Raw genomic sequence first — 13,532 nt, 5'->3', positions numbered from 1 at the left:
ACCTGTTTGGAGTTTACCACCATCCACAGCAAACTGTGGGATGCAGTGCCCGCTACTACCACTACCTTGGGTACATGACAGTCAGCCCCAACCAGACTCTGCTTGTCTTTCAGGAAGCTTCAAACATTTGTCAGGTGAAACACATGTTTCCATGTACAAACTTGCGGTACGTGTGACTGTTAGTGAATCTGTCATTAGCATGTGGCTCTGGACCTGGTAGCTAATCTCTGCATCCACTGTTATCCTCTCTCTTGTTAGCAGAAGCGTGTCACTGTTCTCAATTGGAAATCCAGTTTGTTTAATTTCTTTTTTAACGTGATGATCAGGCTTTCTCTTTTCTACAGAGCGTGAGCAAAGTCTGGATCAGGATTGGCTGTCATGTCTGCCGTAAAAGGCACTAAAGAGACTTCAGCAAGTATTGTCTCTCATCCCGAATTTTTGCTAATGATGTCATAACTCTGCTTTTATTGCTTTCATAACTTCATCCTCTAGAGTTCTGAACTGAGACAAATCATCTCTATTTGAGGAAAGCCCATTCTAGGCAGATAAGTAAAAGTTGAGAATCATGAAATTCACAAAATTGTGTGAAAATTAAAAACACAATGTAACATTGAGAAATTTAATTCATACCAACTACCAAGGTTTTAAAATGTAATCTTAATAGATGAAAAACCCATGTTTCTGTTAAGGTTTCTCTTATTGTTGGAGAAAAAACAACAACAAAAAACTTCATCCACAAATATAAAGATATATCTTAAAGTCTTAAAGATGTGAATTTATAAATATTTATTCTTTACTACATGTCAGCATCTTCTGTCCATCCAGTTTTATTAATTACTGCTGTTTAGTATACAATAAATAATAAGTTAAAATCTTATTTTTTCATAAATGCATCCAAATAACAAATAATATAAGGATAAATTTACCGTAGAAAATCTGCACCTGCAAGTAAAGAAAAATATATCTATTAAGTGTTATCTACTTCCTATAGCTATTTTATGAAATAAGTGGTATTTTAAAGATAACCAAATAAAGATCTAAAATAATATCACACTGCCACAAGGATGCTAGATCAATTAAGTATAGGGATATGAAACAACCTTGGGCATTAAACACACACACCCACAGGCAAATAAATTCTATTAAACTATAAGATGAAAATAACGACAACAAACTACTCCACTAAATCCTTGGAGGCAATTTAACGGAAACTATTATAAATCTGTGTAACACTACACACTAAATTGAAACAAACAAAAGAAGGCAATACAAACTGCAGTCAACCCATTTACCTCATTAAAAGGGAGTAAAGCACAAAAATACCTAATAGCATTAGGAGAATATATCTGTTAATTCCGAGCCTAAAAATTCTGCCAACCCTAATCGGTTTATCACTAGCCTTGAGCCAGCTTTGAATTTAAGAGGAATCTGTGTGTCTATTCATAGATTAAACCTAAGCATAAACTCACTTATTGGTAGACTGGTACAACTCTGATTTTCCTTTCCATCTTAAAGCCATAACTACAAAATTTCAAAACACTGACTATAAGGAAATCATCTTTTACACCAGATGTTTGGCCCCTTGGATTTTTAAATTTAGAGTGTTTTTCTTCCGTTTTTAACCAGTCAGATAAAATGCCCTGGGTTCATGAAGGAAACTCCAAGTACAGAACCAATGGTGAATTTCAGGCAAATAGATTATTCAAAATCCATCCATGCATAAACACAATTGAGGGGAACTCTGCTTATACCCTTCCTGTGCCTTCCAGTTCTGCTGCTGGGTTTTTGTACTTCCCCAGCTAAGTATGACCAAAGGTATGAGCTAGCCAGTTCTCACAGCAGTTTGTCCTTTGTGTAAATAGATTTAACTCATAGGCCTTCTTTTAGAGAAGAAGGCTTTCTTGGTTAGCATATTAGATGTCCTCTGTGCAATTTTTTAAAAAATCCTAAGTCCAAATATCTATGTGAATGACATCTAAAATGTACATTCTTACCAGAAAGGGCCTCTCTCTACCCAAGATACAACCAGCATTTGAAGAGCAATTAAGAAACAGCGTTTTATTTAAGGACAAAATTATGCTTTTGCAGAACATGTTTTTTTAGCCAAAGTAAAAGTCTACATTAGAAAAAAGAACTGTGATTTTAAAAGCAGCATAAAACAATTGAAAAAATCACTTATGCACTGTCAAGTATGGTTGCATCTTTTTTCATTTGATTTGTATAATCCAATGTTTTGTTCAACTGCATGTGATAAATTGGCATATGTTCATCTCTTGAAAGTTTCTCACCTTAAATAAGTTAGCATTTAAAAGCTATTCATAGCTATACAAAGACCTAGAACATTTTCTTTCACATAAGAAGATGCCATTTTAGTCAGTAATAAAAGTCCAGAAGACTTGGTATCATCTTTTCAATAAAAACAAGCAAATAAACCCAAATCTAAACACTTAAAGTAATTCTGTAAATTCTAAACACAGACTATCTCGGGATTAAAACAATTTTAATACCATTATATAGTGATAAATGACATTGTATGCAGAAGAGTGATTCATGATTAAAATTGCTCAATTATATTTTTGCTCCATTTAAAGAAGATTCATTTATTTCATCTCCACACAAGATAGTATGTCCTTGAGAGACTACATTCCTAGAATAGTGTTGAGACTTAAGCCTTCCCTTCTCTTCTGACTCTGTGTAACAATCTTATTCTGATGATATTATCACAGGATCAGAGCTGATGCCCAAAGCTCTATCGACCAGAATAGTTGGAGGGATATGGTGGTTTTTCACCTTAATCATCATTTCATCCTACACTGCCAATCTGGCTGCCTTCTTGACAGTAGAAAGAATGGAATCCCCCATAGACTCAGCAGATGATTTGGCAAAGCAAACCAAGATAGAATATGGGGCAGTCAGAGATGGATCGACAATGACCTTCTTCAAGGTAAGAATCTAACGAAATGTTCTCAGCAGTTATCTCATTCTCAGGGGGAGGGGGAAAGGTTGCAAAAGAAAAGTAGGTCAAAAAAATATTGGGCAATTTTTTGTTTTTATTTTAAGAAAATAAAATTAATGGTGACAATATCATTAAAATGAATCCTTGTGCCTGCCTTCAGCAATCCAAATAAAGCAATTTCTTTGGTAACTACATATGTCATTCTCTCTGTGCCCAATTTCGTACCATCAGATCCATAGATTAGTATTCGCTCTTGCCTTTACATTAAAAAAAAAAAAAAAAAAAAAAAAGCTGTTTTCTGAAGACAGCTGAATACTCATGAACTGAGCATTCATTTATGGAACCCACAAAATAAGGATTACTGAATCTGAAATCCTGACAGCCGCAAAACTTGGATATCATTATTTTGTTCTTTCTGTTCTATACTTTATGAGCTAGGAGCAGATGAAAAGTAGATGTGTTGATTTTGGGATTTATTGGGAGAATTAAGAATAAAAATTTCCAGGAGGCTATAGTCAAATATTGAATCTGCACCATCAAAGAACATTACTCGAGATTTCCCAAAAGCCAGGAAGTGCCTTCTCCTGGCTCAATAGGAGAATTCAGTCAGAGTTGGCACAGGTTTAGTATTAAGTGAATTTCACTGTTGAAATCTTTTTATTCACTTACCCAGAGTAATTAAACTGATTTCTGTGTTGCTTATTGAATCACCTTGGAACTGCAATGATCAAATCTCAACTACTGTAACTCCTATGGGAAATGCGACCTTATCAGGGGAACAAGACCTTCAGAAGTTAAATAACCTGCTCAAAGTCACACACCTGGTCCATGACAGAGACAGAGCCAGAACCCTCTTTTAAGAAAGTCTGTTGGAGGTAAACGTGTCTGTGAACAAGAGAAAAAAAAAATTGTAACCAAAACAAATTAAAAACAAAAAAAAATCCCTTTGTCAAGGTTTCCCACCCAGATTACCAAAAATGAAGTTGTCACCCCAGGATTGGGAGGACTATTTTGACTTGTGAAGAATATTACATTAGAAGCAAGAAAACAAAGTGTGGTGGTTTGGGACTGTATGCACCCCCAGAAAAGCATGTTTTAAAAATGAATCCATCCCTGTTAGGGGCAGGGGGGATCCACTGTAGGCAGGATCATGTGATGGGGCTACTTCAGGTAAAGTGTGACCCACCACATTCAGGCTGGGTCATAATCCTCTTTATTGGAGCCTTTTATAAACTGGATGGATACAGAGAGAGGGAGAGAAAGCTATAGACGCAAGAAACTGATAGCAACAAAACCCAGAAGAGAAGGGAGAGAGCAGCAGACGCTGCCATGTGCCTTGCCATGTGACAGAGTTGCCAAGGATCGCCGGCAGCCAGTCTGTAGGAAGAAAGCATCACCTTAATGATGCCTTTATTTGGACCTTGTCATGGCCTCAAACTGTAAGCAAATAAACTTCCATTGTTTAAATCCAAACCTTTTCATGGTATGTTACTTTAAGCAGCTTAGCAAACTAAAACATACGGGGAAGAAAAAGTGGACATTTCTTTAAATAACAGTATTGGTTCACCAAATAGCATTGCCTACGTAATAATGTTCTTCTAACAATTAATGATAATCATTATTAATAATAATAAATATATATACTTACATGTGTTGAGTAAACTATACCTATGGTTTCACCAACAGGCAGAATAATGTAAAAAGTAGGATCTGCTTTTATTCTATGTATATAAAAAAGGTGATTTTAAAATTTCTCTTCATTTTAAGAAACATGCCATTAATTTAAGGGATATATAAATAATGGGGATTGTTTCTTTCTTGGACAAATGGTGTTTTAAGGACAAATGGCATTTAAATGCATGGCTCTCCAAATTTCTGAAAGTGTTTTCCTAAAATCAATAGGGTGAAGAGACACGAGTCACTCCAAGCTAGTGATTCATCATGGTTCTTGTCAGGAACCAGGAAAGTCACCTGCAAGGCACCCAGGACAGAGGGACAATGCCAAACTAGAATTTGGTACACCTGAAAAAATATGCAAAGTGATTTACCTCCCTCGCTATTATCTTATAGCGTTTTAAAGTACCAGGAAATGGACCAGTATAGGCAGAGAAAATTCAACCACCTTCCAGAGGTACAGCTACAAATATAGAAAGGGAAAGTCTGCCTTTCGAAAAAGCAATAGGCCTGACTTTGCCACTGGGCAAAGGATCTATGTATTTACAGAGTATCCCTTAAACTCGTTTTTGTTTTAGCTCACATGCCTTCTGAAGGTCAAGGTTGCTGTTTCCATTCTACTGGCAGGACACTGAGGTTATTGCCCAAAGGCACATTTGGATAGTGCAATTCTGCAGAGCTGGCACGTGCTACTGTCACAACTGCTGCTCCTGGGCATTTTCAATTCCTGGTCCTGAAAATAAAGCACCCATGCAAGTGGTCTCTCAGGTCTCCAGACACAGGAGATGAGGCAATAAGCACCTCAGAAAGAAAGAATGTGGTGATAGGAGGACCACAACAGTGAAGATAGCAGCATGGGCTGAGCACTGAGAAATACAGGATGTTTCTAAATATCTTCCATGTATCTTCTCATTTACCCTTATAAAGGTCATCTCTATGTGACTCAAGCCATTGAGCAACTGCTTCCCACATGGAAGGTCAATGTTATCCCCATTAGATAATGAGGAAATGAGGCACAAAGAGGTTAAATTACTTGCTGCAGGGTCACTCAGCTAGGGAGTGGAAGAGCATTGGTTCAGTTGACCTGTGGAGAGTTCTAGAAGCTAAGCTCCTTCAGAGCAGGTCTTGGCCTATTTTCTTTGTCATTACATCCCAGACCTAAAACAGTGCCAGGCACACAGTAGGCACTCAGAAAATATGTGTTCAATTAGTGTATTCCATCAGAACAAGAGAGAAAGAGAGGGAGGTGAATAAATACATAGAGACACACACTAGGAAAGACTGTTGCCAAGTTCCTCATTTTACAAGTTAGCTTGTGGCCCAGCCACACTACTTATCAAGAAGGAATTTATCTGCCAAAAAGAGAACAAGGACTAAATCCGATTTAGTTTCCCCCTTGAGAGAGGCAAGCTGTCAGTAAGCTTTTGAGGGAAACGCTCTCAGGTTCTTAAGCTGGATTATTCTGCAAGGGAAAGAAATGCTCCAGCCTTTTAGCTCTCAAGGTGGTTCTATCATAAGACATGAGTGACCACAGCAAGGGTCTGTATTCAGTATAGACTCAGAGCTGACCTGACCCCGTGTTAGTGTTTCACCTCCATTCCCCCCTGGGGTTTCTCTCTCTCTCTCTTTTTTTTTTTCTTTTCCCTTTCTCTCTTAATCAAAGACAGTAATCTGTCTTGGGCTATTGAATGAATAATTAAAAGCTACATTTTTCTAGTCTAGCCTAGTACATTCTTTTTTTTTAATTCATAAATACTTTATTTTTAGAGAAGTTTTAGATTACAGAAAAGTTACATCAAAAGTATAGGGGAGGAAAGCAGATGTGGCTCAACCAGTTGGTTGCCCACCTACCACATGGGAGGTCCTGGGTTTGGGTCCCTGTGCCTCCTAAAGAAGATAAGCAGATGCCGCACCTGCTGCAACAAACTAGATGCTGCACCTGCCACACCACCACAAAGAGCAGACGCCTAAAAGCAAACAGATGCCTAAATGAGCAGATGCCACAAGTCAACAGACACCAAAGCCCCCAGGGAGCAGATGTGGCTCAGGCTGTTGGGCACTTGCCTCCCATGTGGGAGGTCCCAGGTTTGTTTCCCAGTGCCTCCTGGAGAAGGTGAGCAAACAATGAGAAAAAGAGAAGAGAACCACCTGGTGGAGGGGGAGATAAATAAATAAAGTGAATAAATAAATCTTAAAAAAAAAAAAAAACATATAGGGGATTTCCATATAACTTTCCCCCACCCACATACACAGATTCCCCTGGTATTAACATCTTAGTGAGGTACATTTGTTACAACTGATGAATCAAACTGAAGCACTGCTACTAATCCAGATCTATAGTTTATGGTTTACACTTTGTACTGTACAGTTTTACAGACTTTGACAAACATGTAATGTTATGTATCCTTCACTGCAGTATCATACAGAGCAATTCCAATGCCCTAAAAATGCCTCGGTTTCCAACCATTCATCTGTCCTCCTCCCCTCTGAACCTCTGGTAACCACTATCTTGGTATTCATGTTACAAGTCCTTCCATTACCACAAGAAAATAACTTAAGTAACAACAAATCTGTATTGGTCCATCGTTACCCACTCCCCTTATGTTTGCTCATCCCTCAGTCTTAAGGAATTTTGAAAGATACCCTTTCTGACAGCTTTGTATTGAGAGGTGGCTTAGATACTATGGGGCAGATGAAAGGCAGTGTTTTGCTTGCAGTTGGAGATTCTCCTTGTTTGTTGGGGAAGCAGCCTGGTACATTCTGATCACTTGTTGGGACATAATCCATTTGTTCAGACAGAGTCCATCTCTACTCAATCACAAGGAAATAAGAAACATTTTCTCATCATACACAGTGGAACTTAAAGTGTTTTCCATTCCCAGGTGAGAAGAAAAACTCCCTGGTAGCACCCAAATGGTAGAAAACTGTGCCATTATTTTCATTTACATAAGTTGATTTAAAATTGTTTTAAAGCTAACGAATCATCAATTTTAGCAACGAAAGGGCTGTAGAAATCACCAAAATGTGTGACCAAACAAAATACCCCTATCCCTGACATTTGGTCCCCATGCCACAGGCAAGGGATGTTTTTAGTGAATTTTCTCCTATAAAGTATGGCCAGAAGTTTCTCACTAAAATTTCAGTGAAAATCCATCCACAGACTTTTATCTTCCTAGACATTTGCTATTCCTGCAGACAGTATGATGCCCTAGATTTCAGATTTGGGATATTAGATTCTCATAATTTAAAAAAGAAACAAAAGTTAATATTTTTAAATAGTCAGGTGAGGATCCACTATCCACCATCTGAATTCAGAGAAAGCTGAGGGAATGAGCTGGCATTTATGAAGCAAGTGGTTGGTCAAGGTAATACAAGTCTGAGATGGTAGAGGCTGTAGCAGTTTCCTTTCATTGAGTCATTTGTATGTGAAACAACCACATTTATCATCAAAGACTTTATTTACACAAGAGAACTAAGATTAAATCAGAAATTCAATTCCACATTCTTTCACAAAGCTTTAGATGGACAAGGTTAAAGAATATTTCATCTAGACTCTCAGAGACTGTGGAAGAAGTGGTTTTAGGAAATTCTTCTCTGAATATCAGGGGACCATTTCTTTCTCCTTGTCAGGCCTTCAATTACTTAATGAATTCCTTTTCTTATAAGGCAGGGTATTAATAATTCAGAACTTCAAGGAGTTTCATTTTAGAGAGTTTTTCAACAAATTCTCTTTTATTTTCTATTCAGGATAATATTAATTAATAATCTGGCATTATATATTGGTTTCACAGCTCTCTGCTGGTAAAATGCTTGGTCCTTCAATTGTTTTAAAAGTATGAGCAGTAAAGGATTTTTCTGACAATTTAGCAACTCACATTATTTTTTCCCAGATGAAGAAAGGATTGTCACCAAAATATCTAAGAATCATCTGAGGCCTGAAAGCAGAATTCCCCAATGCCCCTTGGGAACCTTGATTCAGACAGGATGATGGTTGTAGTCCACTGATCAAACACTGGAAATACTGGCCAGTCTTTTCGGGAAATATGACTAACATCCCATGACGAGATCTAGGGTAAAATGTGCAGTATAATGCTTCAGATTTCAAGCTCTGGAGCCAGAGAGCCTGGGTTCAAATTCTGACTGTATTGCTTATTAGCTATGCAGATCTTGCCAGGTTACTTAAAGTCTCCATTCCCCAATTTCCCCATCTGTAAATTGAAGATAATACCTAACTTGTAGTATTACTTTGAGGACTAAATGACTTAATAGATTTAATATGCTTAGAATAGTACTTAGCAAATTTCAAACATTAAAAAAAATGTTAGGCATTATTATAGCAATCATCACCACCAAAAGCAGTATCATCATTTCATCCTTTACCCCTAGCTATTAGCCCTATTTGTCAATCCATGAAGATTTAAAATGCCTGGTTTGATCTTTGTTCAGCTTCCTCACTGTCAGTAACTCCTGGAATGTAAGGACTGCCAATGCCCCAAGACCTCAATGAGTTTTGAGGCCAGTCCAGACAGAGATACTGGTGCTTGGAAGCCTCTCCTGAGCACATATATTGCATCTGAAAAAGAACCATTTCCCATATGGTAGGGCAGGCAGCAGATGGCAAGGCTGACCTTAGAATTTAGATGACAAGCAAAATGAGGCAGTTCAACTTAATTCAGCTCAAATTATTCTTTTTCCAGAATCTACAATAAGGCCGGCACTGAGGTTGTCACATACAGAAGGTAGGGGAAGAAAAGGTATAAAATCTTGTGCAGAACTTGAATCTGAAACAGCCTGAGAGAGACAAGATACACACATAACTCTTAAATCCAACGTAAAATACAGATGCACGGTGCGTTGTGTGGAAAAGAAGTAGTGTGGACATCAGAAAAATTCGTTGTGCCAGATTGATTAGGTGACTCATGCAAGAAATACTTCTAAGTAGAAGCCTGCTTTGTAACAAATCACTCTTCTCCAAGACCCAAGCCAGAGGATTACACAGATTAGATCACAATTCAGTCTAAAATGACTCAGATAAAAGAGGTTTAAAAAATCCTAAGAGACTTGTCATTTCTGGCTTTCATAGTCCAGGGACGTAGGCCCAGTTGTGGGAATAAGGGGCTCTCTAACCTTTATAATTTCCTTCCAGGGAGTGGTTAGATACTGTCATCATCCCAGAAGACATTTCAGAAAGGTTACTGAGCACTGCACCAGTGGAACTGAAGAAATGAGATGTTGTGAGTAGACAGGCTTCAGACAGAAGTAATCATTTAAGGAAGAGCAGGATGAAAAACATTTCTCAAACTTCACTGCATAGGAAGGCATTCTTCACAAAAGACACCTAAGAGCTATTAGCTTGCATTAGAAAGATCCGGCTAATTTCACTGGTGTCAGAAATGTTAAGTTTCTATAGGTTAAAAATGTATTTATTTGGGAAGAATTCCATGAGGTCAATTTAATTGAACCTTTTTCAGAGCCTAGAACAGTGTGCTTGTAATAGACCCATCTTTAGCTCCAGACTGGAGAAAAACATGAAATATATTTTAGTAAAGGTGTTTAAGTCCCACTGAGGGAACATATGAATTTTTAAAACCTTGGAGATTCTGCAAATATCATAACTTTCTATCAATTCAAGATAAAAAGTGTAATCAACAGCAATGATCACATTATGTACACTTGAAGGACAGAGGTCCCTCACTTATCCTGTAGATGTTTTAAGCTTTCTTCAGTGACTTTTGAAAATTAAACCATATTTTTAAAGCACCCCCATAATATGTTTAATGAAAAAAATATTGCATGCTTTATTAAAAAGAAATAGCTGTTCTAAAACAACTAATCACCTCTTCTTTTATCTGCCTCACAAGTTGGGAGTTCTATGTAGCTGATTTCCACTCCTTTGGATGATTTTTAAGCTATTTCTTAAATCAGAATATACCTGAAGTAAAAGTAAATTGAAGATTTAAAAGTTTAAATTTTTTCAAGTATTTCATTTGGCCAGTATGCCATATTTAACACATTTATAAAATCACTTTTATAAGGTAAAAAAGATCTAATATCAATAATTTATCCATAATGTGCATATATGTTTGTAGTGTTATAAATATATATATAAATAAACATATAAGCAAGGCTTTATATAGATAATATCCTGCTATTTTGGTCTAAACTAGAATGTCAGAGTTTTTTATTCTACTTAATAGGATTATACATCTTCACCATAGAAGTCCTATAACCTGGTTTAAGAAATGATGTGACAAGCGGATGTGGCTCAAGTGCCTGCTTCCCACACAGGAGGTCCTGGCTTTGGTTCCCAGTGCCTCCTAAAAACAAACAAACAAACAAATAAGCAAGAAAAAACAACTCAGGAAAGCTGATGTGGCTCAGTGGTTAAATGCCAGCTTCCAAGGCCCCAGGTTCAATTCCCAAGCCCAGTACCTCAAAAAAAAAAAAAAAGAAAGAAAGAAAAGAAATAATAATAATGTGACATGTAATGCTTATCTCAGTAAAAATGAAACATCAGAGGGATATTTCTGTAAAGTGGATGTTCTTTCAGTCTTAAGACCAATTTACTTCCCCTAAATGTGCACATACTTTACTTCTTATAGCAGACATACTACAACTGAAAACAGTGGAACTATTAATATATGGAAGACAAAATGCTATTCAAGCAAAGGGGAACATGTGAACAATATCCACATTTTCTTCCAGGTTTCAACTGTTTCACTTCCTAAAACACTGTTCACATTTTCATCTAAACAAATGTGAGCTGCCTGAAATCCAAGTAAATAGCTTTCATGTATTCTCTGATAGGTATAAGCATTGAAATAGCTCCGGCTCTAACCAGAAGATGCCCGAGCTATGTACAACAATGATTTCTTAGAATAATGTATTGATTCTGTTGAAACATTAGCTCAGTCATGAGTTTGATGATCTGTGGATTAAAACAAATAGCTGATTCCTTATAGGTTAAGAACATTGAGTTCAAATCTAGGTCTCATCACTTACTACCTGTGGTAATCCTCTCTTGGCCTCCGTTTCCTCATCTGTAAAACAAAAAGATGATGGTTCATCTCTCATATGATGATCATGAATATTAAATGAGTTAATATATGAAAAGTGTTTAGAAAAGTACATGGCGGATGGTAAACACTCATGTGCTGTCTGTTATGACTATTTTCAATAAGTTTTTAATTGTCCACAGACATATTGTAAATCATGCACCCATGAGAGTTTAACTTACATACATTAGAAGGGAAGAAAGAGAGAAATAAATGATGGTCATCAAGTGGTGATAAAGTAATACTCCCTTATAATGGCTTTTAGATGAAAAATGCTTATTCTTTGCCAATGAAGTTTCTTCACCATCAGCCACATAATCAGGTTGAAATAGAGAAAATGAATTTTATCTAAATCTGATGCCTCTCTGGGATTAAAAAAAAAAGCCCTTAATGATTTCAGATTTAATAAATGAGGTTTTTTTCAGGATTAGAAACTTTTGCTTAGAAACTCAGAGTACTTTACAAATATTCTAATTAACCTTGGGCACATACAATGAAAGAAGCAGCATTGTTTCCATTTTTAAAAATATATTAGAGTGATTTAGCGGGGTGAGAGAAAACTGTTTTCTTGGACTTTCAGAGTTTGTGATAATTTTCCATGAGTATCACCCTATTTGTTAAGAATTATAAAGATTAAAAGATTTGTCTTAAAAATGGAAATTCTGTCCTGGAGAATGTTTCATGTGCACTTGAGGAGAATGCATATCCTGCTATTTATAGGTGGAGAGATCTGTCTATGTCAGTTAGATCTGATTGGTTTATAGTATTTTTCAAGTTCTCTACTCCCATGCTTGCTTTGGCAGCACATATACGAAAATTGGAACAATACAGAGAAGGTTAGCATGGCCCACTGCAAGGATAACACACAAATTTTTGAAGTGTTCTATATTTTTTATTATATACTGCCTAAGAGTTACCTCCTGAAAGTTTCTTTGTTGCTCAAATATGGCCTCTCTCTAAGCCAAACTCAGCATATAAATGTACTACATTTTCCCCAGCATGGACATGACTCCTGGGGATGAGCTTCCTTGGCACCAAGGTATTACTACCAAGAATCAACTAGCAATGCATCTGGAAAAAGACCTTGACCAGAAGGGGGAAATGGTACATAAAAATGAGTTCTTATGGCTAAGATTTCAAAGTGAATTGGGAGGTCATTTCAAAGGTTATGCTTATACAAGTCTCAGTAAGATTTCATTGACTGCCACAGTAAACAGCACCTCCAATAACAGCGGCTCCTGAGATCTCTAGAGACAGCCAGTAAATATAAACAGGACAGACAGCTCAGGAAATTAGCATCCTGTCAGTGGGCCTTACTTTGGAATTTATGCTCACCAGTATAACAGAGTTAGACTTATTTATAGGTTCTCTATATATGGCTCATCTGCCCCTTTTATTTGATCCTATAATTAGCACTATACTTGACAAATATATGTCCCAGAGGCTTAAATCTTTGGTCCATCCATGTGCCAGTTGAGCCCTGAATTTCAGCAGAGTTGAAACACCTACTACCCAGTTCATTAGACTCATGCAGGACAACTAGCAAGGAGGTGACAATAGACAACACCCATCCCAAGGAACAGAGAGTGTCTACAACTGCAAGAAAGATAGTTTCAGCCATCTGCCCCATGGGACCTAAGCCCCCTCTCAATTAGAAGCAGAGTGGACATTATCATCCCCAAATCCTCAAGATTGGGGAATGAACAATGGACTAAAGTAGACTTACTGTTATTCTACAATAGACTTACTATTATTCTAGCAATGGAAAAACTCTTATCATTGATTTAAGGGCAGTGTTAACCAGACATTCTGAGGGATGGGAGAGGGAAGAACTGATGTAATATGGG

The 13,532-nt window shown here is 37.1% G+C and overlaps 1 protein-coding gene and 1 non-coding gene across 6 annotated transcripts in view; both read left to right on the top strand.

The window, feature by feature from the left end:
- The window catches only part of GRIK1 (glutamate ionotropic receptor kainate type subunit 1), a 418,576-nt gene that overhangs the window by 374,352 nt on the left and 30,692 nt on the right, over positions 1 to 13,532 (top strand). For all 5 annotated transcript variants that reach the window (XR_011648696.1, XM_004468595.5, XM_004468593.5 and 2 more), the window contains one exon: positions 2,727 to 2,944. Coding sequence is in view for 4 of the 5 variants with exons in the window: in XM_004468595.5 (XP_004468652.1) it covers positions 2,727 to 2,944 (218 nt within the window). In the remaining variant the exon portion in view is untranslated. The remainder of the gene's footprint in view (positions 1 to 2,726; positions 2,945 to 13,532) is intronic.
- Positions 12,477 to 12,578, top strand: LOC111766617 (U6 spliceosomal RNA). Its single transcript, XR_002798611.1, has one exon. It is a non-coding gene; the product is annotated as a U6 spliceosomal RNA (small nuclear RNA).

This window comes from Dasypus novemcinctus, chromosome 4, assembly GCF_030445035.2.
Source record: "Dasypus novemcinctus isolate mDasNov1 chromosome 4, mDasNov1.1.hap2, whole genome shotgun sequence".
Lineage (NCBI taxonomy): Eukaryota > Metazoa > Chordata > Mammalia > Cingulata > Dasypodidae > Dasypus > Dasypus novemcinctus.
This window is presented reverse-complemented; position numbering and strand designations above follow the sequence as displayed.